The sequence below is a fragment of the Anopheles gambiae genome, chromosome 2, assembly GCF_943734735.2.
Source record: "Anopheles gambiae chromosome 2, idAnoGambNW_F1_1, whole genome shotgun sequence".
Classification (NCBI taxonomy): domain Eukaryota; kingdom Metazoa; phylum Arthropoda; class Insecta; order Diptera; family Culicidae; genus Anopheles; species Anopheles gambiae.
The window spans coordinates 15,532,158-15,553,326 of NC_064601.1; the positions used below are offsets into that span (position 1 = coordinate 15,532,158).

Consider the following 21,169-nt stretch of genomic DNA (forward strand, 5'->3'; position numbering starts at 1 on the left):
ACTGGAACTTAACTACTCCCAGACAGGCAGACAGAGCTCCGGTGAGTATTGTCTGAAAGCGCAGTTCAATGCTGGCCCGGTGCGCTGCTATTGCTTAAATGGTGAAATAGGCACAACGCTTAAGCGCGATAAAATGCGAACGAAAAGAGTTTGTTCTTAAAATAGATGGCAGTGGTAAATGGGAAAGGCATGGCAGGAGATTGAATTGTACGCAATTTGAGCCGTCGGTACCTGATTCGTGCGACTGTTGCGAGCTTCCGTGCAGCCGGCGAAGCTTACCTGGTGAATAAATCGGGTAAAAAAGGAAGAGAAAAAAGGGCACATTATAGAAAAGGGGAAGTTCAATAACAGGCTAATGATGATAAATTTATCGCTGCGTGTGAGATTGAGTTTGTGCGATTGCTTTACGCGTTTGTCCGCTGAATGTTTTCTACATTCAATATCCGAAATAGTGATTTTCGTGTGAAGTTTATCGAAAAAATGTGCAACAGTCTTTGGGGGTGTATAAACTGATTGGGTCGGTTTGGTGGTACATTCGTCAACTCGTACGACGTAACAACATAGCCGTCATGGGTTCAAGTCCAGAATAGACCGTGCCCCCAAGAAAAGAAGAGGAAGAAGATAAACTGATAAGGCAAACTTTAAAAAACAAGTTCTAGAAATAAGTCATTTTGTAATATGCTTTAATAGCTTCTAGATCCATTGAAAGAAACTATTGCAAATTAATTTAATTGGCTTTCGTTCCCAGGTTGAAACGATGCAACTTGATTGGCTCGTACATCGCGTACTCGATGAAAACGATCAGCCAAAATGAAAAAAAAAACATGCCAGCTGTATCGAAACAAATTACCCTATCTTTCAACCATCAGACCAACGCAACAAAGCCACATGCGTTTTATCATTTTTTGTTGTTGTTGTTTCCGGCTTGTTTAGTGCCGAATCTAATACCGAGCCCCGATATCCCCCCATCAATCGATGATGATGATGATGATGATGGAGCATAGGCACAGTGAAGCGGGATAGTACACAACCCACAGGTCAACCATTCTCTCTCTCTCTCTGTCCCTTTCTCTCGGAAGGGTCACCGAGACTCCATCAACGAAGCAGTTTTGTAACGGACGCTGGAATTCGGAATAGGAATAGATACAACACACACACAGAACCAACACATGGTACAAAAAAAAACCGGGTGCCATGCGCTAGTGTTTCAAAAACTATAGCGTGACAAACGAACCGGGCTCCGGTCACGCACGGGCTTCAAGGGTGGAAGCTACTGGTGGAAGCTGCTTTTTTGTACCTCAAACATCATCAAAACAGCACACGGACACACAGGATGGAGCGAGCCTTTGCCACCGTTTGCCGACGGAGCGCTGGCTTCGTGGACGAGGACAAAGTTTGGAAATTGAAATTCATAACCTCGTCACCGGTTTCATCGTTGATAAGCTAGTTTCCATTCCATTTCTCGTGGCTTTTTTATCCTTCTCATTCTCTCTCTCTCGCGCTCTCTCTCTCTCTCTCACTCTCTCTCTCTCTCTCTCTCTCTTTCCAGTGGATGGATCGCTTGCGCTCGTCCTCGTTTTTGTTGCTCGTCCACCTTCAACTGTGTCGCACACCTTCATCAGACTGTCCACTCCTGCTGGCCCTCCTACTCACCAGCCCATCAAGGCGTATACCACATATCGCAGAAGCGTATCGTTTTCCACCCGGGCAGCGTATGATATGGTGACCAATTTCCGAATCAATATTTAATCAGGTTCCGAGCCGATATCGAACTCCCTTTCCGTTAGCCTTTCCGCACCGAGGGCGGAGGGGCGCTGGTCAGCGGGAAACTGACTGACTGACTGTGTGCCACGAGCTGAAATTGGAAGTTGTCAACCGCCGCAACCTAAAACTGTGCAACGTATCCCTGCTGGGATAAGTTTTGGGAAAGCTAGAGCATACCATATATTACACCGAGGGAGGTTGTGCCCTTTCCCCTCCCCCCCACCTCCCTCTCGCACTACGTTTGCACTGTAAACATGGCCCCATTTGTCAAGGGAATTGGAAACATGACCAATTACATCAGCGCCTTGCAGACGACGATGGTTGAAGCCATTCGGATCGGGCGGAAGGAACCATGTGAGTTGGAAGGTTTGGTAGAAAATTTTTGATGTATGACCCCAACAGTTCTACTCCCCCCCCCCCCCTTACAACACCGGAATGGGATCGTCTGTGGGGGGATTGGGAGTAGCCGTAACAAAACGTTTTTACAGGCTAGGTTGAGGTAAATACGTATCATTACACTGAATTACAAACACACAACGGGAGGCGTAGCGTATGGTGGTAGCATGTTGCGTGTCAGTGGGGGATGATAGCTTCGGAGCCACTCCGAAGGGTCGGTTGGTGCTGGGACAAGTATACAATAATCACATTACTTCATCAAACATGAAGCACGCTTACTCGGGGGGGGGGGGGGGGGGGAATCGTATGGCACCACGATGGGTAAAGTTTCCCATGCACCAGTTGGTTGGTATTTAAACCGTTCCCAAATTGTCAGGAGGGATGAGTGTGAGTCGTCTCCGGGGGAGGGTGCGTTTGGTTTGGTGAAGTAGTTATTGGGATTTTAACTCCCAACACGCAGCACACAGATGGGTGGGTATGAGTGCCAGGTGTGTGAGTGTGTACAGAAGGGGGTATGTAATTATCATCGCATCGGATTTGGTTTCGCTTCGGGGAGTAATGATTACGAAATCATAATTGAAATGCAGCATAAAATGGGCGTTTGGTGGGTTTTTAGTTGTGCTTTGAGCCATTGTTATTTCAGAGCAGTTTTGCTTTAGATTTTCTCCCCTCCCCCTCTCCCTCCTCCCCTTTTCAAAGCGTGTTAATAATTCAAATAGTCGGGCAGAGCAGTTGCGTTCAATTCAACGTTGTTTTCATACATAATACTAAATAGTTTTAATGGTCTAACCTTGATATGAGGAAAGATGTTCAGCTATAAATGCTTTTGGATAGCATTTTGATACTGCAACTTAATTGTGTTTTACTAAATTTAATTAAGTATATTTATTGTATACATCTTTATACAATGTTTGAAGCAGAAAAGTTAAGCTCCCCTACAAAAATGTCTTGTTTCACAACGCAAGATAGAATATTCCTACACAAAAATGAGGTTAAACGATTGTCTTACTCTTTTGAACATACATTAAGCCATCACGGCATGCAGAAATTATCCTTTCTTATCAATACAATTATCCTGCTGTAAACACTTTACCAAAATAAACCCACCAACCAACCACGATTAGCCAACAATGGTACCGCGTATCAACATTCGATTCGATCACTATTGAACAAGCACTATCAAAGCCCAAACGACGTTCTGCTCTCTCTCTCTCTCGAAACCTTGTGTTCCTTTGCCATGTCATTCCTACTCCTTACCTCCTCTACAAGCCCAGCCCCATCCCACTCTATCGCGATAAATCAATTCACGCAACGATGACGGGGCAGTATTCACCCATGTGTAGGATAATATATTTATTTATCAACTATCACACACGCGCCCCAAACATGATGCAACCTTTCTACCAACCCACACACACACACACACACATGGGCCACATGGCCCGGAGGAGAGGAAACTGGCTTTCTAGCTACATCAATACCGAACGCGGAACAAATAGATCCGCGGGTCGCTTGTGGAAAGGGGTGTACGGGGGTTGTGTATCCTCATTGCTAGTTGGCCGTGGGGGAAGGAGAGCGTTTTCCGAAACGAATCCCATTCTGGCGCCGAAGAAATGTAAAGTCATGCGCTAGGTCAAGCAGCTTGGACGGGCTGGGAAGAGCAGTTATTAAATCACAACTTCTCATGTCTTTTCCGTCCTCACAGCACAACAATAACAGCAAAAAAAGAGGAAAATAAAATGCTCCCTCAATGGGGGTGGGGGGAGGACCTAATCTTCTCTTCCGCCAGTTGCTTTGGTTGTATTTGGGTTTCTGTGTGTGTGTGTGTGTGCGTGTGTGTGTGTGTGTGTTTCTGCTTCTCCTTTTCCAGCTCCCGTTATGTTGCCTCACATATTTTATGGAAAGACATGTGGCGTGACGAAGGCATTGTATTTATGTTTATGTGTGTTTAACAAAGAACATATTTACACATACTTTCTAACACACACGCACACATATATGCACGTACGAACACGTCGTTGCGCATTTAAGCAGACCCTTTACCGTCTACAAGCCAATTACGTACGAAGGTTCGTTGGTGCGGGAAGGATGCTCGTTACTCTCCGTTTGGCGAAACTAAGGAAACCATCTCAGTACCCCCTGTGAACCTCCAACTCACACACAAACACACACATACACACATTCTGTTTGGGAGGAAAAGTGGCTTGTTTGTCGGATTTTTATTCAATTCCTGCTTGACTGAACTGAGCAGCAACGGAAGCGGTTGGAAAATCGCGCACCGCGTATACCTCGAGCGAAATTTGATTTATGATCTCATCTTCAGGGTGTAGCAAGCATATGGAGTCCTGTCTGGACTGCTGCAAAATGGGATACGTTTGGGTGGGTGGGTGGATGTGTTGTTTCGATTTCACCGCCTCCCTCACCCGCCCCACTCCACTGGGTAGCGATCCCTGGTGTTGTTTTGATTTTATTGATTGAGAGAGCGAAAACTTTCGACTGCGGCCCACTAGGGGGGCGCATGAAAAATTGGAAAACAAATGGCAAATGAACCGATCGAAGCGCTGTCTCACGAGACCCCTAAACGCGGTCAATTTGCGCACGGGTTGAGAAATGGTGCATGGTGGTTCGCTTTAGTTTATGAACAGAAGATGAGGGGAAAGTTTGCCATTCCTTCGCGTATCGCTCCCTCTTGAGGGAGTCATAAGAGTTTGTTTGACAGATAGCAAAGCATGACGTGTTGGTATTTGCTATGCCACTGTGCTGTGCTGAAGTAATATCTGCATGTTTTGTTAGGTTTTTGTTTACGACGACACGTTGGTTCGATCTGTCTCGGCACCACCACCAGCACACAGACAGACAGACAGAAACGAAGTGAAACCGCGCAGCCGAGCAAAGTTTGAGGTTTTGGGAAAGAAATTATTTATTGGTCGTTTGTTGCTCGCTGTTCAGCCGCCAACAGCGGTTGCAGTCGTAAAGTTGTGCCTGGCAGCTTGTTTGAAAGCCGTGCGATAAGATTGAAACGGAACCAGTGCTCGGAAATGCTGTCCGTACAGCTGGCACAGTGACTTTTTTTCTCTCCATTTTCCGTAGCCATTTCGGTGTGGTTTTACACAACTATTTAACGGCAAAACAGCGAGCTGCCGTATGGAGCCAACAACGGAACAGATTGAAACAATGTCACAAGCAATGTACAATCAACCACACTAGACGTTTAGTTAAATAGGGAGGGGGGCTTTGAAACGAAAACTGGAATACATTGTGTCTCAGACGTGTCCCAGATGGATGATGTAATGTATCTCGCAGGTTTCTATGGCTCCTCGTATGACTCACTCGCAGTTTTTACTGACGTAGCTTGCGATCTCTGTCAAATCGATTTGCTTGCATAACTGTAAATCAGTTTTTTTCCTCCAACAACACACACCCACCCCCAGAAGGCATGATGGTAACAGTAAAAAAAAGAAGCGAGTAAATGGTTACAAACCGCACGCTGGCACGTGGCAATGATCGATAAAAGCGTAAAGACCTACAGACGTAAAGACCTGTCGAAGGACTAGATCCGGTAGACCCACCACCTTACAAAGACGACCGGATCTAGTGTGTGTGTGTGTGTGTGCATGGAGTCCCTTACGTTTTTTTTCCTTTAAACCACTGATTCCGATGATGTACGTGACAGTGGCAGTAAACATGTGTCGCTAAGAAGGTACGGAGAGGTAGGCGGGATAAAAATATCGAACCCTCGAACACATCCTCGTACGGGGCACGATAGAATCTGGATAAGAAATCGTAAACAATCGCTCACACATACCCACACCTACTACAAGCCTCGGCACGACAGCCGGGCCTACTTTTGGACACGTTTTCAATCGCGATTTCTTTGGTTGTGTGTATGGTTGTGTGTGAGTGTTTGTTTTTTTATTCTTCTTTCTTGTGCCACTCATTGGACGCCTTTCACTTTCGTTCGTTTTGCCCGTCCCTTTTGTCTATGCTACCCCTGATCGAATCATCGACCGCCACTTCCGCTTCACGCTGGGACAGGAAATGGGTTTCTTTTTTTTTTCGTTGCATTATGCTACCGTTCAACCGTTGGACGTTCTGTTGGTCGACTCGGCAAGAGAACCATCTTTTTTCACTGCAGGGTTTTCCCGGAAGGAGCAGGTAGTTGGTTGTTTGATAGAATTGTGAGTTGTTAAAAAAATGTATGGGTTTTTTTATGGAACTTTCTGAATAAAATGTTTTGAATGTAATATTTAATTTCAAACATTTATTGATAAAACATTTTGTTGCTTTAAATGGTATTTAAAATCGAAAGATTGTGCAAAAATTGAATATGAGTAAATAAATTTAAAGAACTGCCTACAATTTTCATAATTTGTGTGTATCATAAATTCAAAAGCCTATTTTTTATTTTATTTTATAGAAGATATGGAAGGGACAGCTTTATTCAAACTCGCTTGAAGCTGGCAAAGAGGCATCGGTAAACAAAAAGAAACAATCAACGATAAAGCAAATACGCGCTACAATTTAAGCCGAGCAGGCTCCGACGGTTGCATGTGTGTACGCGTGTTTGTATGAGCCTGTTATGAATGTTTCTCTCGCCCGTATTATGTTCAGCAATTTCTTCCTTTTTTTCTCTCTCACTCTCTCACTCCACCACTTCTCCCACCGTACCGAATAAGCAATTCAGCTCACGAACCAATCGAAAGAACTTTACTTTCCCATCCAGCGGTGGTGTAAGATTCGATTTTTAAAAATCGATCAACCACGCCTGTTGGATTGCGCGCGACGCCCGTCTACTCGAGCACCCTGAGGTTGGGCGCGCGTTCCCGTCGGTACGTGTGAAGCATGACCTAGAAAAGGGATACTGTTCGTCAAACATTCACCGACTTGGCCGAGGTATTAGCGAAAGTGATATCCTTTATCCTTGCGAGAACGCCCGTGCCTTGCCTTCGTGCCCGGCGTGAGGGATGGGAAAATGGGAAAATATGCCTGTCGGGTTGGGTTGGGTAAAATTTGATTCTTAGAATGAAAGTGCGAGCCATGCAGGAGCGAGAGAGACAGCGCGAGAGCGAAGAAAGGGAAGAAAAATGCTCCTCCAGTTTGGCACGCTGGATGAAACCCCTGCCATCCGTCTCCGCCCCGTCCACACTCGTCCTCCCCGTGATGGATGCCAATCAGGCCGAACGATGAAGCGCAGCGCGCGCACGCGAAAGTATCGAGGCGAGGCTCACATTTTAATCTTTCTTCTAATTCATTGAACAATTTCCAATTTCACGGGTATTATAAAACTTCCACTTTCACCGTTTGCGGCCACACCCGCTTGGTACTTTCGAAAGGTTGGCGGCTCGGGAACAAACAATATAACCCTTCGCATCGTGGGTTCGGGTCTCCTGTTTCGTTCCGAGCCCTTGCGGGGGCTGGCGGATGGGATGGGCGCATGCAGAACCGAAGCGCAAGGGGGCGAAGCAAACCAAGCGACGAGCCGTTAAATCTATTGCGCTTCATCGTTTTATCGTTTTCAGTCGCCCATTTTTGGCTAAAAATATTATCGACCATCAAAATGGGGAGTACAGGGAGGGACACGCAGCAGCCGTTAGCCTTCCGTTTTCGGTAGGAATATTGAATGAACAAAATTGAGGCATGGGTAGAGCACGGGAGTTGTGGAAATGGTGGGTTTGGGTTTTGTTGGGTGATTTATTTTTTGCCAAACAATTTACACCGCTTATAGTTGGGCGATAATCTTTGGAACGCAATTGCTGCCCATGTGATGGAGTTTGTGAATAAAAAAAATAGGAGCGAGTTTCTATTATAATCAGTACGTTCAGATACGCTATTACACATGCTTACAGTTTAACTCAATTTGCTCTACAAATCAGGAAACAAAATACTACCAAAATTACTCCTTTCCCACAAAAAAAAAAACCATTCTTTCTAAGGCGCAAAGGTAAATCAAAGCTCGAGCCAAATATATTGCCCTTTTCCCCGTAACGGAAAAGATTGATACGCTGTGCCTAATCGAACGAACACACAAACACCCGCACACAACAAACAAAGCTGGCCCTCCATTTCGGTGAAACGCGTGAAGCGGAAACAATTAGCAAATCCATAGCTTTTGCTCTATTTCCAATCAATTGCCCGATAGGCTTAATCCGGAAACGTTTAGAGATTTATAACTATTTCCCTCCCCCTTTTTTCGAACCCATTAGCAGGCAGCCTGGTGGTGGAGTGTTAGGCAATATTTGTACGTGTGTGAAGGTGTTGTACGCTTTCCACCAACTCTCCATTAGCCTATATTTGTTGGCCTTTTTTGTGCTGGCTTTTCTATCTGGTACGCCAGCCGGAAGATAAATGGACATTCTAAATGGCACCGGCCTTGCAGTGGCAAGAAATCAACGATGACACGGAAAAACACTCCCATTCACACCCGTGATCGAGCGATCAAGCGAGGTTTGGCGTTGGGCCGGAGCAGCCCAATACAAAACATTAGCTAAATGTAGAAGCAGATTTACTACTTAGAGAAACAGCTCATATGACCAGATAGTGCGTTATTTTTGCAAACAATCAAAGCTGATTGACTGTGGCAGCCTCAGTTGAATGAAGGAATGGTACTAATGACAGTTGTCGAAAGTTCTCTAGAAGCCAGTTTTCCAACCCGACCCAAGGATAACTCATCAATATCCCTCACACGCACATGGAACATAATTAAATAAATTTTTATTTCAATGACTTACTACTTCTCTATCTCTACTTGCACAACGATTCTGCAATCATTCGATAGCCTTCCTCGTTTTGCGCGGGACGGAGTAAGCGTACCGGCCGCCGGAAGGGATAATACGATAAGGCAACGAAGGAAAACATACAAACAGCCACATTAGCACAGACCCAAGGAGCCGCATTTGTTCGCATCCTCCATCCATCCATCGCCTACTACACAACACATCATTATCAGCTTAACATTAGCCCGTTTGGCCCGGTGGCCGTGGATGGCTGGAGTGGCGGCAATCGGGAAATGTGTTGGGTCGTGTTTTGCTCCGATAGCACGTGAGCAGCGGGATCATCCATTCAATACATCCAAAGGTTGCTTGGAGGGATGCTTCTCGAGATTGTTTCCCTGCCCGGGTGTCCGGTGAAACGGGGGAGAGGGAGGGCGATGGGAAGCTTCTTGGAGCTCGTTATAATGTGGCCCATTATTCAAACAAGCCCGAATTGACAAGCGGCAGCGATGTCTTCGTTCGATGTTCGCCCGCCACAGGCTCTCCGTGCTTGGCTTGGTGCTTGAGGTTGTTCTCCTGCTACCGACACCATTAGCCATAGCCGATAGCCGCTAAAGCCGCGTGTTATCTTTCTGACCTCAATTGAACTGCGATGAGGCCGTGCCGTGCCTTGTCCCTTGTGCCTGTGCCGCGTGTTCCCTGCCTGGTCAAGCAGTGCACGAATACGATGGGTGATTATGGGAGGGTTGTAGTGTGGTGGGATTTTCCCAGGCTCGCTTGCCATTCTCTGGTGAGTGTTTGTGGGCAAAGCTCGCGAAAACGTTCCTTCAGTGCAGGGGGGAAACGAACACGCAATCTCTATCTCGTGTGGGTAAGGTGACGAGCATAATGACACACTACACAGAAGGCACGACGACGATGATGATGATGATGGATGAGATTTCAAGCCAGTCGATCGCGTCTCGATACTGCGCGTGTCATGACAATTCCATTCTTGCATTCTCTCACATTCGGTGGGCCGTTTTTGCCCCCACCCCCCCGAAAGCTTGGTGAAGGCTTTTGCGGGCCGCACTTTGTGACGTAAACATGCTGGCAGATGTGTGACATCTAGTGGGTTGGGAATGCTTCGCTAATGATTGAAGACACATCCCGTGTGCTTTGCCATTGCGGCACGTCAACAGGCCCATTAGCTTAAGCTGGGCTGGGCGACGGACGAGTTATTTCGTGCAAGGCAGTTTTTTTTAGCGACGGGCTCTTATACAGGTGTTTCCTGGGGTTCTCATAGTTGTGGGACACTTACTTGACTCTTTCTTATAGGAAGTGATTTTCATATGATGGAAATTGGACTCTATGTCACCCTTTTTGGACAAGCTCCTTGTAAATTCTTATAGGATTTACCCAACAAGAATGCTATAGAGTCCAATTCCCATTACATTAGGTTCGTTTCACGCAAGTAAGAGCCAATAAACTGTCCCACAATTTTGAAAACTCCTGGAAAACCATGCAATGCCTGCGCTTACTGCATAATTGTGCTGATTTTTGCTGCTATTTCCAGCGTGTAAGATTTTGAAGGTACTTTCAAGTGTTATTGTATTGCGAGTCTCCTATGTTATGTAAAAGAAGAAATAAATATTGCATTTACAGCATCTTCAGCAATTTAAAGCATCTTCAGCTGAGGGCACATTGAGCGCTTTAAAAAAGCAGGCAAACAAGAACAAAGTTCGAAAAGCCTAATTTATGGAAGCCACAGCGCGCGAAGCACATCCACATCCCAAACAGGCGCACGACAAATCATTGGCGTGATGGTTTTGTTTTCTGCGTTTTGATTATTTTCCTCCCAACTTTCCCCTCGGTCCAGCCGCTCATACTGGGGTCGGATGAAGCCGCATCCCCCCTAGGCAATTCCGCAATACCATCATTATAAGGCCATTTCTTTCCAATTTTCCTTCATCATACCCTGTCCTTAGCGCAGCACTCAGAAGGGAGCAGGCAGGCAAGAGCGCGAACCAATTTTCACCGCCATTGTGATTGTGTGAATCTATTTCATTTATTATTTTTTGCCAACTGCACGACGGATGGAACAAACTGCACAAAGAAGGAGGGAAAAATAGAACAAAAAAAAACAAATCTCTCCCCTCTTTAGTCACCTCAGCAAACCGACCAACATTTCGATTGAACGTTCAGATTCATCTCATCGCACCATGGCAACCATTTTCACGCTTCGCTGGTACGTGAGGGGATTTTTTGTTTTTGTTCGGGGGAGTTTTCTTCTTTGTCGTCTCCGGTTGAGATATGAATGAGGTGATGGGTGGGTGGGTAAGAGCGGGAAAACAAAATAATGCACTTACACTCACGTACTGACACGCGTGCTACCGTGAGTTTGGTTGCAAATTTGGCAAACGCATGTTACCTCCGCCGGGGCCCGGGTTCGTGGTGGATTGTGAGATGAATGAATTGGGGTGGAAAAAATAGAACGAAGAAATAATAACTAAGAGTTGTTTATTAAATAAGCCATTTTTTGTAATGAGTTCACTGAGTTACGCTCGGTAGTGATATGAAAAATAATAAATGAGCTTTCATGTGAAAAGCGTTCACAAGGCTGAGAATAAGTTTAATACGCAAAGGAATAAGTTTAGTGCTTTAGTGATCATATTGGCTGCAGTTGATGAAATAAATCATCATTCTTGGTTGTAAACATGCGTTAGTCCCCTTGCTATAGATTATTATAATTTAGATTATTTTTAAAACAGCCCCAATGTGTTTGGGTTGATAGAGAGTTGATAGAGCTGCTCAACATCAAAGCAGCATATTCTTCAGTCAGTCGCGTTTCCACCACATGTTCAATGAAATTGTTCAACAATTTTGCATAAAAGGCAACGCACAGAAATAAACTCATTCCTCTTCTCCACTCTAAGGCGTAATTAAAATACCTGATTTCCTGCCGTGCAAGCGCAGCCAATCGACGGTTCGCCTTTCATCGGTCCGTGCTGGCAACGGTGTCGCAAACGGGGATCGTAAACTAAGCGCAAGAGTCAACGGATATACCACCACATACACACACACACTTACACACTCGTCTTCGGAAGCTGTGTTCCTCCACCCGGGTTTTCAGCAGCAGTCTTTCTGCCACCGGCACCTCATTCACGTGACTCGTTCGTGATCGCCTCGTTAAGTATCAATTAGCTTCACTCATTCACAGCTGGTTGGCTTGCTTTGTTTACCACACTTTGGCACACACACACACATACACACACAAGCGCACGCACTTACTTTGCAACAGACACGCTACATGCCACCGACACGGCCAAAGTTAGAGGCAAGCAAAGGAAAAGAAAAACGTTAACACACTCGTTTGTGTGATTAGCAGCAGGGTTGCACTGTGTCACCCCAAACCGCGGGACAGGCAGTGCGAAAGAAGCCATAACGAATGGTCCGGTTTGAGAATGATTTGACTATTAAGCAAATGGCAAGTGGATAGCATAAATAAGTTGAAATAAAAGAAGATTAACTGCAATCAAATGCACATTAAAAGTGATGGAAGCGAAACAAATGCAACTCCTGCTGCTGTTGCTACTGTCACCGCTGTTGCAAAAAGCCATAAATCAGTGTCAAAGATCCCTGCCTCGAGTTGGCCCGCGTGCGATGGAGTGCTGCTCGCAAATGGACAGCATCTACAGCAACGGAACGTCAAGCTTTTGTTTGTACACAGGCACACAAGCAGCACAAGAAGAAACAAACGTTGCTCAAAACACACACTTGCTGGTACACTTGCTATTTTTTCGCTATTTGTCGTCCAACGAAATGTGGGTGTGTATGTGTGTACGTGTGTTTGTGTGTATCTTGATCTATTTACACAGCACAGAGTGAGTAAATACACCAAGTACACCACTTGCACTAAGTGCTGACGCTGAGGCGATGGTCTGCCCGGGCAGGAACTTTATACGCTGACAGCAAAACTTTTTCATTCCTTTCTAAACTCTCTCCACGCACAATACGGAAGACGAGCAGTAAAAAAAAATCCGGCCAACGGCTTACAGTCGTTTGGGTGTGTGGGTGTGTGTGTGCCTTCGTTTCGCTGCTGCACCGAACCCTTCCTGCACCGGGGTGTACTGCTCCGGGGCGGTTCAGGTTTGGAAATGAAATGAGCCAGCCCGAGACTTGTTTACATTGGGAGCGTGTCCCTAGCACCAGCGGTACGCAGCGGCAAACGCGAGGGTAAAGAACCATTGTTGGAAAACATTTTTCGTTTCACAGTTCGCAGAACGAATCGGCGAAGGAACGAAGCAAGGGGACAACTTTCTTGCCAGCTGTTTATCGATGAACGTACGAATCATCGCATCACCTACGAGGGTGTTTCTATGTGTGCCACCCGCTTATGCTTACGCAAACAGACCCGTTTGAAGGCGACCCAGCACAGGACAGAAGGCACGCTCAATTGCACCGCCGGACTCACTCTTATGTAAAATGTTTTGCTGGCTCATCGAACGTGTTGCCTAATTTTACTCCCCCCCCCCCCCCCAAACACGCGTGACTCCATACGGGTATGCAAAATTTCGCCTAATTATTCTTTCACTCCTAAGGGCACACACCAACACACACACAAACACACACACACACACCTTTCTACCAGCAGTAAGCTTTTCACCAACCTCGAATCGACACACAAGCACATGAACACAGAGCTTTTTTGGCATTCGCAGCGACAGCGGGTGCTGCCAATTGTTGGCGGTTGGCGCTGCGTATCGGCGGACGTCTCAGAGATAACTGACCCGATCGTGTTTGGCTCGGGCACTAAAGAAGCCACCGCCACGAGCTTCCGACAATGGCTCAGCTTCCTGCCACACACACACACTCTCTCTCTCTCTCTCTTTCTCATTGTGCGTGAGTGTGTGGGTGGGTGTGTACGTGCGTATAATGTTTTCGTGCTTTTTTGGATGCTACTGCTTCGCACTGCTTGGGGTGTACTGTTTGTCGGGTGGTACTTTCTTCCCCAAGCTGGCTTCAACAATCCGAGCTTCTGCTTCTGTTGCGAAGGTGGTGGTGGATTGCGAGAGAGTGAGAGAGCTCACAATCTCTCATATAACAGCCGGTCGTGTGTGTTACGCCTTGGAGAGTCCAACAAGTTAAAATCCCGAATTTTACATTTCGAAAAATGCTCACGCGATGTGAAAATTGGAACGGAGCGAAAGTAGGGTTTTCCCCTACGGTGCTCCACTGCGAGAGCGGGAGAGCGAGAGAAAGTAATAGGGAACGCAGCGCAGAGCTCACTAGATTGGAAGTCGCAGGGCAGGAGCGCCGAATGAGAGAAAAAGAGTGAGAGCCAGTCCGTGAACGGTAACAATAAAGGAAAATCCCCTAAAGCAACTCATCTGCTCATCCTTTACTCACGGGAAGGCTGATTGTGTGTGTGTGTGTGTTTGTGTAGCTCACCGACGGCGCTTGTTCACAGGTGGTAGATTTCGGGCGAGCTGTTGCTGGTTGTTGCTGTTTCCGCTTTTCCCTCTCCTTTGCCTGCATCTAACCATCTTTTTTTGGGGGTCTACGCGTCTTGGATTTTGTTGGCACAAGGAAGGTGTGCGTGTCGTTTGATTCTATGATGGGAAAATCCACTTACCAACAAGGCAGTGCCAAAGCTCCTCGTGGACAGGTTCGTTTTGCCCGAAGAGCTTCCAGCCCTTGAATGATTGTCCCAAACGCACGGAACCACATCAACAGCATTTCAAGTATAAAGACTCACTTTGACAACACACAATCAATAACGCCGGATAGCACCCCACCCTGGTAAGCAAGTGAGCAAGTAAAAAGGCAAGCAGCACGCGCCACGCCAACAAACGCTAACAAGTTCCACCGAATGCCACCGCTTAAAGGCTTAGGTGACTGGTGACACACATTTTCCCGTCCGTGTTGCTTTACCCACCCCAGCACTGCATGGTTCCCCTTTTTCCGTTCGGAAGAAAACGCCCATCCGTTTACACCCATCAATGCCGCACCGCCTATCTCACCGGGGGGACGGGGAGGTGGCCCACTCGTTTCCCATTCATGGCCAACTCGGCTGATTCCACTTTAGGCGTACCCCCTTGTTGGCGCCTGCAAACGGCAGTGGCATTAATTTTCCAAAACGCAACCGAACGTGCGCGGATGATGTTCCGCGCTTCCCTTCGCTGCAATAAAACCCCAGCGCAACCCAGCGCAGGACGAGCATAAGTCTTTACCATTCTCCCCATTTTTCCCCACTTCCCACTTGCACGGGGGTTCGGTGCCGAGCAAAAGCAGACGAAAAGGCGGAAAATTGATGAGGACAGGCGTAAAGTGCAGAAGCCGCGACAGGGCGCAGCGACCTACGATTTACGATGTTTTTCGTTTGATCGACCAAAAGCGCTACAGAAGGAGACAGAGAGAGAGAGAGAGTGAGAGAGTGAGAGAGTAAACGCACAGAGACCAGTGAAAAGGAGCAGCACAAGGAGTGTCATTGCAAGGAACGATTGTGGGGGCGAAGGGACAAAAAAACGATTTTCGGGTAAGTGGTGGCTAGAAGCAAACGAGCAAAAACCATCCCGTTTGAGCGCGATTGTTGGATGGTATTTGAATGAAATTGGAAACTAAATACGATCGATTACTCAAACGAATGAGGCCATCCGATGGTATTAACGCACAGACGGCAGACCTCTTCCCAGGCTCGTGTTCCCTTCCTCCCAAGCCAGGGACAACAAAACCGTTCGGTAGGAGCAGAGCATTTCACGCGTTTGATTTGTGTCTTGGGCAGCCCCCCTTCAGTGTTGTGGGCCCCGGTGGTGTTCGATGGGAGAGAGAGAAAGGTGGTAGATAAAATGTCGACCATCGAAAGACACTCCGCATCGGTCGTATCATTCTTCCCATTAAGCCGAAGTGGAATGAGTGGGTCGGGCATGGTAATGATTTTTATGTTTACGGCACTCAACGCCATCCTTCGCCCTCACTCAATGGTGCTTCAAATCAAAACCACCGGGGCGCCGAATACATCACTACTCCATCCCCAGCTTGGTGAGTTTTTTCGTTACACTGATGTGGCTCTGTGTGTGTGTTTATTTCAACAAATTGAATTCATAATGATTTGCTCGACATTGCACGGTTGAATCGATTGGATGGATGATTCGGAGCCAGAAGCCGGGAGCGATGTATCATTCTTTCAAGACTCCCCTCCTCTACCTTCCTGTCCCAGTCCTTCACACCATCAGTCGACGATAAAAGATCATCTTTCCGCTTGGCTAGCGGCACGATACAGACGCTTCACCAGGGCAATAACACAGCTCCACATAAATGAGTGATGTTCAATTAGGTGTAACCACTCGGCATCGAGCACGGTGAGGGGAGCGAGCCATGAAAACAGGCGCCGCAGCAAAACCGGTAGATGGATGTGTAAGTGATCCACGGAATGGGGCACATTTGTCTTCATCAATGCGTAATATGAGCTCGATTGTGGATAGCTGGCGCAAAAGTGAGGTCGCATCGGGTCGACGCGCGCGCTTTGTAGCACCACGCACCAGGCGTCTCCATTGACTGTTGCGATAGCGGGCGGTGCGGTTAGTTTTTCCTTTTTCGTCTGTACCGTTGCATTGTTTCACGGTTCGAGCGATACGAGATAAAACTAGAGGGATGAAAGGAAAATAAAAAGAACAGCACCACACCCAGCCACAAGCAACAATGTTTAGTTTTGCAGCTCCAGCGGTGGCGCTCAGCGGAAAGCATGCAGCACGTACGCACGGGCAAGGCCAAACATGCCAAAGTCTAGGTCTCGGGAGGCACGCCGGACGTTGACTGTCTGCTGCTGGCGGGGTGGAAGTGTTTTATACTTGCTCACACAGTACAACGGAGCTTCGTTTCGCTCGTGCTCAGCTGATATGTGAGATGCTACAACAGCATTACACTCTTTGCACTATTCAACCTTCAACCTTCAACCCCGTTGTTCTTTGACGAATGGTAGCAAACGGTCCGTAGTGCGGGCGTAGTTCGAGTATAGTTTCCAGCCTTCCTAAGCATGTCCTTGGCAAATATTTTACCTTCATGAAGTTTCAATCCTGTGCAACAGTAATGTACTGCTTTTAATGCAGTTTCGTTTGCTAGTTTGCGAGGCGTTTAAGGTTTAAATTGCATTCCGCCGACCTTGCCTTGTGTCATGAGACACCCCGTCTGATGAATCCCAGCATCGAAAGAGTATACTAGAGAACGCGCAATACAAGTGTCACTTTACCACGCACCTCGAAGCCACAGCAGGGCACACCAACAACGAACTATTTCCTCCTCAACCAGCTAGGATCATTTTCCCGAACAGCATCAAAAACTTTAAATTGAACGTTGTTTTCCGCTTACCGTTAATTAATGCAATGCACGGTTGAAATGGTCCATAGCTCAAACCGCCGTAAGCTTAGCAAATAGTTTTCCGTTGCACCCGTTTGACCCCTGTTAAATCCGTCCCTGTGCGTAAGCAGGGTAGAACAAACACGATTGCTATCGAAATTCACAATTTAGAGTGTTTATTTTTATATGCTTCCACTTGCCGTGCTGCTTAAAAAGGCCACTAATAAGCTTCCTCCGCTCGTAAGCCTGGACCTGGACACAACCGGAAGTGCTGTTTCGTAAAACTTCCTCCTCATTTGCAAGGGAACGAACAAAACGAACAAAAAGCAGACACATTCAATGTCAGATGGGAGCCTCTTCCGGTGCGGACGGAATCATGCTCGAGATTGAGGTAGTGTTTTTATTCTTTTTTGAGAAGGATCAAGCAGGGTGAGTGGAAAATTGGGAACTATTTTCAAAAACAAAAAGCAACAAAATCACAAAAATGTTCTTTTCTTGTTTTTTTTGTTGGGAGCTTACATGCTGTCCAGTATGGTAAAAATAACAGACACACACACACACTCACACACACTTACATTTCAGGTTGAAGAAGGCCAAAAATATCATTCCTGTAGCAGGAAGTGAAAGTTTTTAACCAAGCGGAAAACATCATTTTCTCCGACCTTGCGCTGTGCCGCTGCTTGCCAACGGGCCGGGCAACCAAAGAAGCAGCCGAAAGGAAGCCGATAAGCAGCTCTGTGTCGCTCTTCGTACTCGTGTGTATAAAAGGACAGTTTGATCTAATTACGTACGACGACCTACCATAAACTTGCTGCTTCTTCTGCCCGAGTAACGTTACCTCTTGCTCTGTTAGATTTTGTTTTTTCCCTTGTTTGCTTGCTTCTCATCACACTCGCCGCATGAGATTGAGTTTTTCTTACAAATCTCAATGTTTTTTGTTTGAGCCCCATGTCGATGTACACAAAAGAGAAGGCCCGAAAATGAATCCGTTACAAGCACAATCTTCCAGTTCTCGGTGTATCTTTCTCTCGCTTGCTGTAAATAAAGGACCGTACCGATACCGGAGAAAACGTTAACGATGACACACGCATAAAGTTTACGGTCTCATCGGGTGCCCTAGTGCTGCACTGTGATCAAAACCCCGAAAAATGACACCGTAACTAACCGTCCCTTCCGGTCGATGTCCGGTTGGCAATCTTTTCTACACCATTAAATTTCGGTTTATGAGCGTATTTTGTTCTTCTTTCTGCCTTGCTTGTTTGTTGGCACACCCACCTCGTCCAGCAAGCAGCAACTGTCAAGGTTGACACTCATCAAACCTGCGCCAGCCTTCGGTGTGAATGTGGGTGTGCACCGGTGAAAGTGTATCTTGAAAATTCCGTCACAACGATGCAGTGATGTTGCGGGTGAGCTACCAAGCAGCACAATTGAGGGTGTGGCGCAAAAACAAGAGCAAAGAGCGTTGAATAATGACAACGCTTTCCCGCGTCCCGAAGCGCTGCGCAGGAAGCAAAAATGCATTAACGTCTTAAGCCGAACCCTTCGGTGGGAAAGAAAACGTCACTGCTGCTGGGGTAGCGTTGCATCATCTCAACTCCTAAGAAAACCATTCGCTTCGCTCATCAAATTTAGTGACCATGAATCGTAGTAAATCGGTTGGTGGAGACGCCTGGTGCTCCGTGCGAAACGGGTACAAGCTTTGTGGTATTATTTACGTTACAAACTGGTGCTTCATTGTTGAAAAAATACACACTTCCCAGATTGAGAAACCGTGGCTCATTCATGACTTCCCCATCGTGCCCGTTCTGTGAGCAAAAAACTGGCGAAACTGCAACGATCCAACCGATAACACGCTGGCGCCTTCACCGTCTAAGTACAACGAAACGTTGTGTTTTTTTTGCTGCTTCCGTTCTTCCCACTCAACGGCCCGAACTAGCCGGGATCGATAAAAAGTGTATCGCGGAGCTGCCGGAAGGATACCTGCCCGCAGTGGCTGGGAAGCTATTTGTTCTGGTAAAGTGGTAATGAACGTGGAACACCCTTGCGCGTTTGATTGGCGAAAGGAAGCGAGTGTCTTTCGAGATGACAAAAACAAAAGGAAACGGTACCTTTTAACCATACCGGTTTGGATGGAAAGGGTTGCAAGACGATGATTTATTCATCACTCTTTGCTTGGTGTGATTTTGTGTTTCGCAGATGACACTCCGGACGGTCAATATGGGCAAAGTCGAATGGATAGACCGGAGACGGTTTTACGGTTGGCTGGCTGACAGGAAGATGAAGGTGTACGTTTGTTTGCAAAATTATCCTTATCTTGAGACTGTCCTTTTTTGCTGCACCATCTGCTGAGTCAGGTAAGTTACTAATTCTTCCCATTTTTATCGGTGGGAAAAGAAAAAAAATAAATGCAAAACAAAGGGAAGGATCGTTGCATGACAAGCAGTTTTCGCTTTGTTTCAGAAGGGAAATATGATGTGATTCAAATAAAAATTTCATTAAAATATTGCAGAGTGTCATTTTCTCATCTTTTTTAAATAGGACTCATTCGCCTCATTAAATTGTTCATACCTGAAACACGATATCGCTAAAGAAGCCTCGCTCTAAAGCTTTAAAAACGCCTAAAAGTATGCAATTCAATGTAATGCAAGTTATTGCATAAATTGTTTAGCAAACGATAAGATAAGAGAGGATAAAATGATTATCCTTTCGTTTCACTATATTCACCGCGGTTTTATCAAGAATTTTCAATCTGATGGATGTATTTTTTTATACACACAAGAGAACCCTGCCTTTTCCTAACTAACAAAACCGTCTTGCATGAACCACTCCTACCAAACGGTACTGCACCAGGGGCACACTGTTGCTTCGGCTGCAATTATAATTAAAGTGCACGATGAGTAAGGATACTTCTTGCGAGTGGAACATAAATGAATGCTGAAGGGGAAGCAAATCGCACTGGAACACACTGGAGGTACAGGGCACCCCTTTGTTGCACCGAGTACACACTCCATCCTGTTACCTGAACAAACGGGCAGCGAACATGCATCAAAATTTATTGTCTTTACCAACCATAATTTATGTTACACCGTTTAACGAACCATTAAATTGAATGAACGAAGCTCCCGTCTGGTCCCCCTTGGGCAAAAGCGTGTGATGAGTAATTGCCACAAATGCTTGACTTTGGGAGCTCGTCTCGCATAGTATTCTATCGATTAACTCTTCTTTGATAATTAAAACGTTTGACACTATTTTGAAAACATTAAAATTGTATAAAACAGCAAAAAGGAACATTTTCATCGCACACAAAAATGTACTCATAGTGGTAGAAAATGGATGTCAAACTATAACATCGTTTTACGACCGATGCCAAACTCTTGTTGACTTGTTGAGCTAAACCGCATCGACTAGCAGTTTTCTCTACTTTCACAATGCCATCATCGACAGCAAATGGTGGCAAAGCATCGACAGTTTTTGTTTGTTTTCCAGCGCACCACCGGAGTACAATGCCTTCCATACGGTTTTCACTATCAAAAAGGCATATAAATCATCCATAAGAAGCTCCGAACGCTTGCACACGCACAATATCTTAGAACGATCATTTCGACATTCGGGAAATATATACCTTACAAAAAGTAAAAGAAGAAAAACACACCCAAACACACATACAAAGAAAGAGAGAGAGAGAGAGAGAGAGAGAGAGAGAGAGTGAGAGAGAAGCAAGAAACAGTCGTCTTGATGGTTGGTTTTGGTCCACCCGTGGAAAGGTTTCCGTTGCGTGACTGGAGGTCGTAAAAAAGGCTTAGCATTTTTTTCTGTGCTGCTCAAGTGAGGAAGAAAAGAATCCGAACGAAACACAAAAGTAGATGCAGCAGAAAGGCAGCGGCGATCAAAAATAACAAATTTAGGCCCCATTTAGGTACAACGCAAAGCGGGAAGCGTGCCGGGGTGAGCTTTTGCAAAGTCTC

At 46.2% G+C, this 21,169-nt stretch overlaps 1 protein-coding gene across 17 annotated transcripts in view; it reads right to left on the reverse strand.

Annotated features, from left to right (window-relative positions):
* Nucleotides 1-21,169, reverse strand: part of LOC3290563 (uncharacterized) — a 167,935-nt gene that overhangs the window by 75,446 nt on the left and 71,320 nt on the right. For 11 of the 17 annotated variants that reach the window (XM_061644050.1, XM_061644043.1, XM_061644052.1 and 8 more), the window contains one exon: nt 232-279. The exons of the other annotated variants lie outside the window; for them this stretch is intronic. In XM_061644050.1, coding sequence (XP_061500034.1) covers nt 232-279 — 48 coding nt within the window. The remainder of the gene's footprint in view (nt 1-231; nt 280-21,169) is intronic. 17 annotated transcript variants of the gene reach the window in all.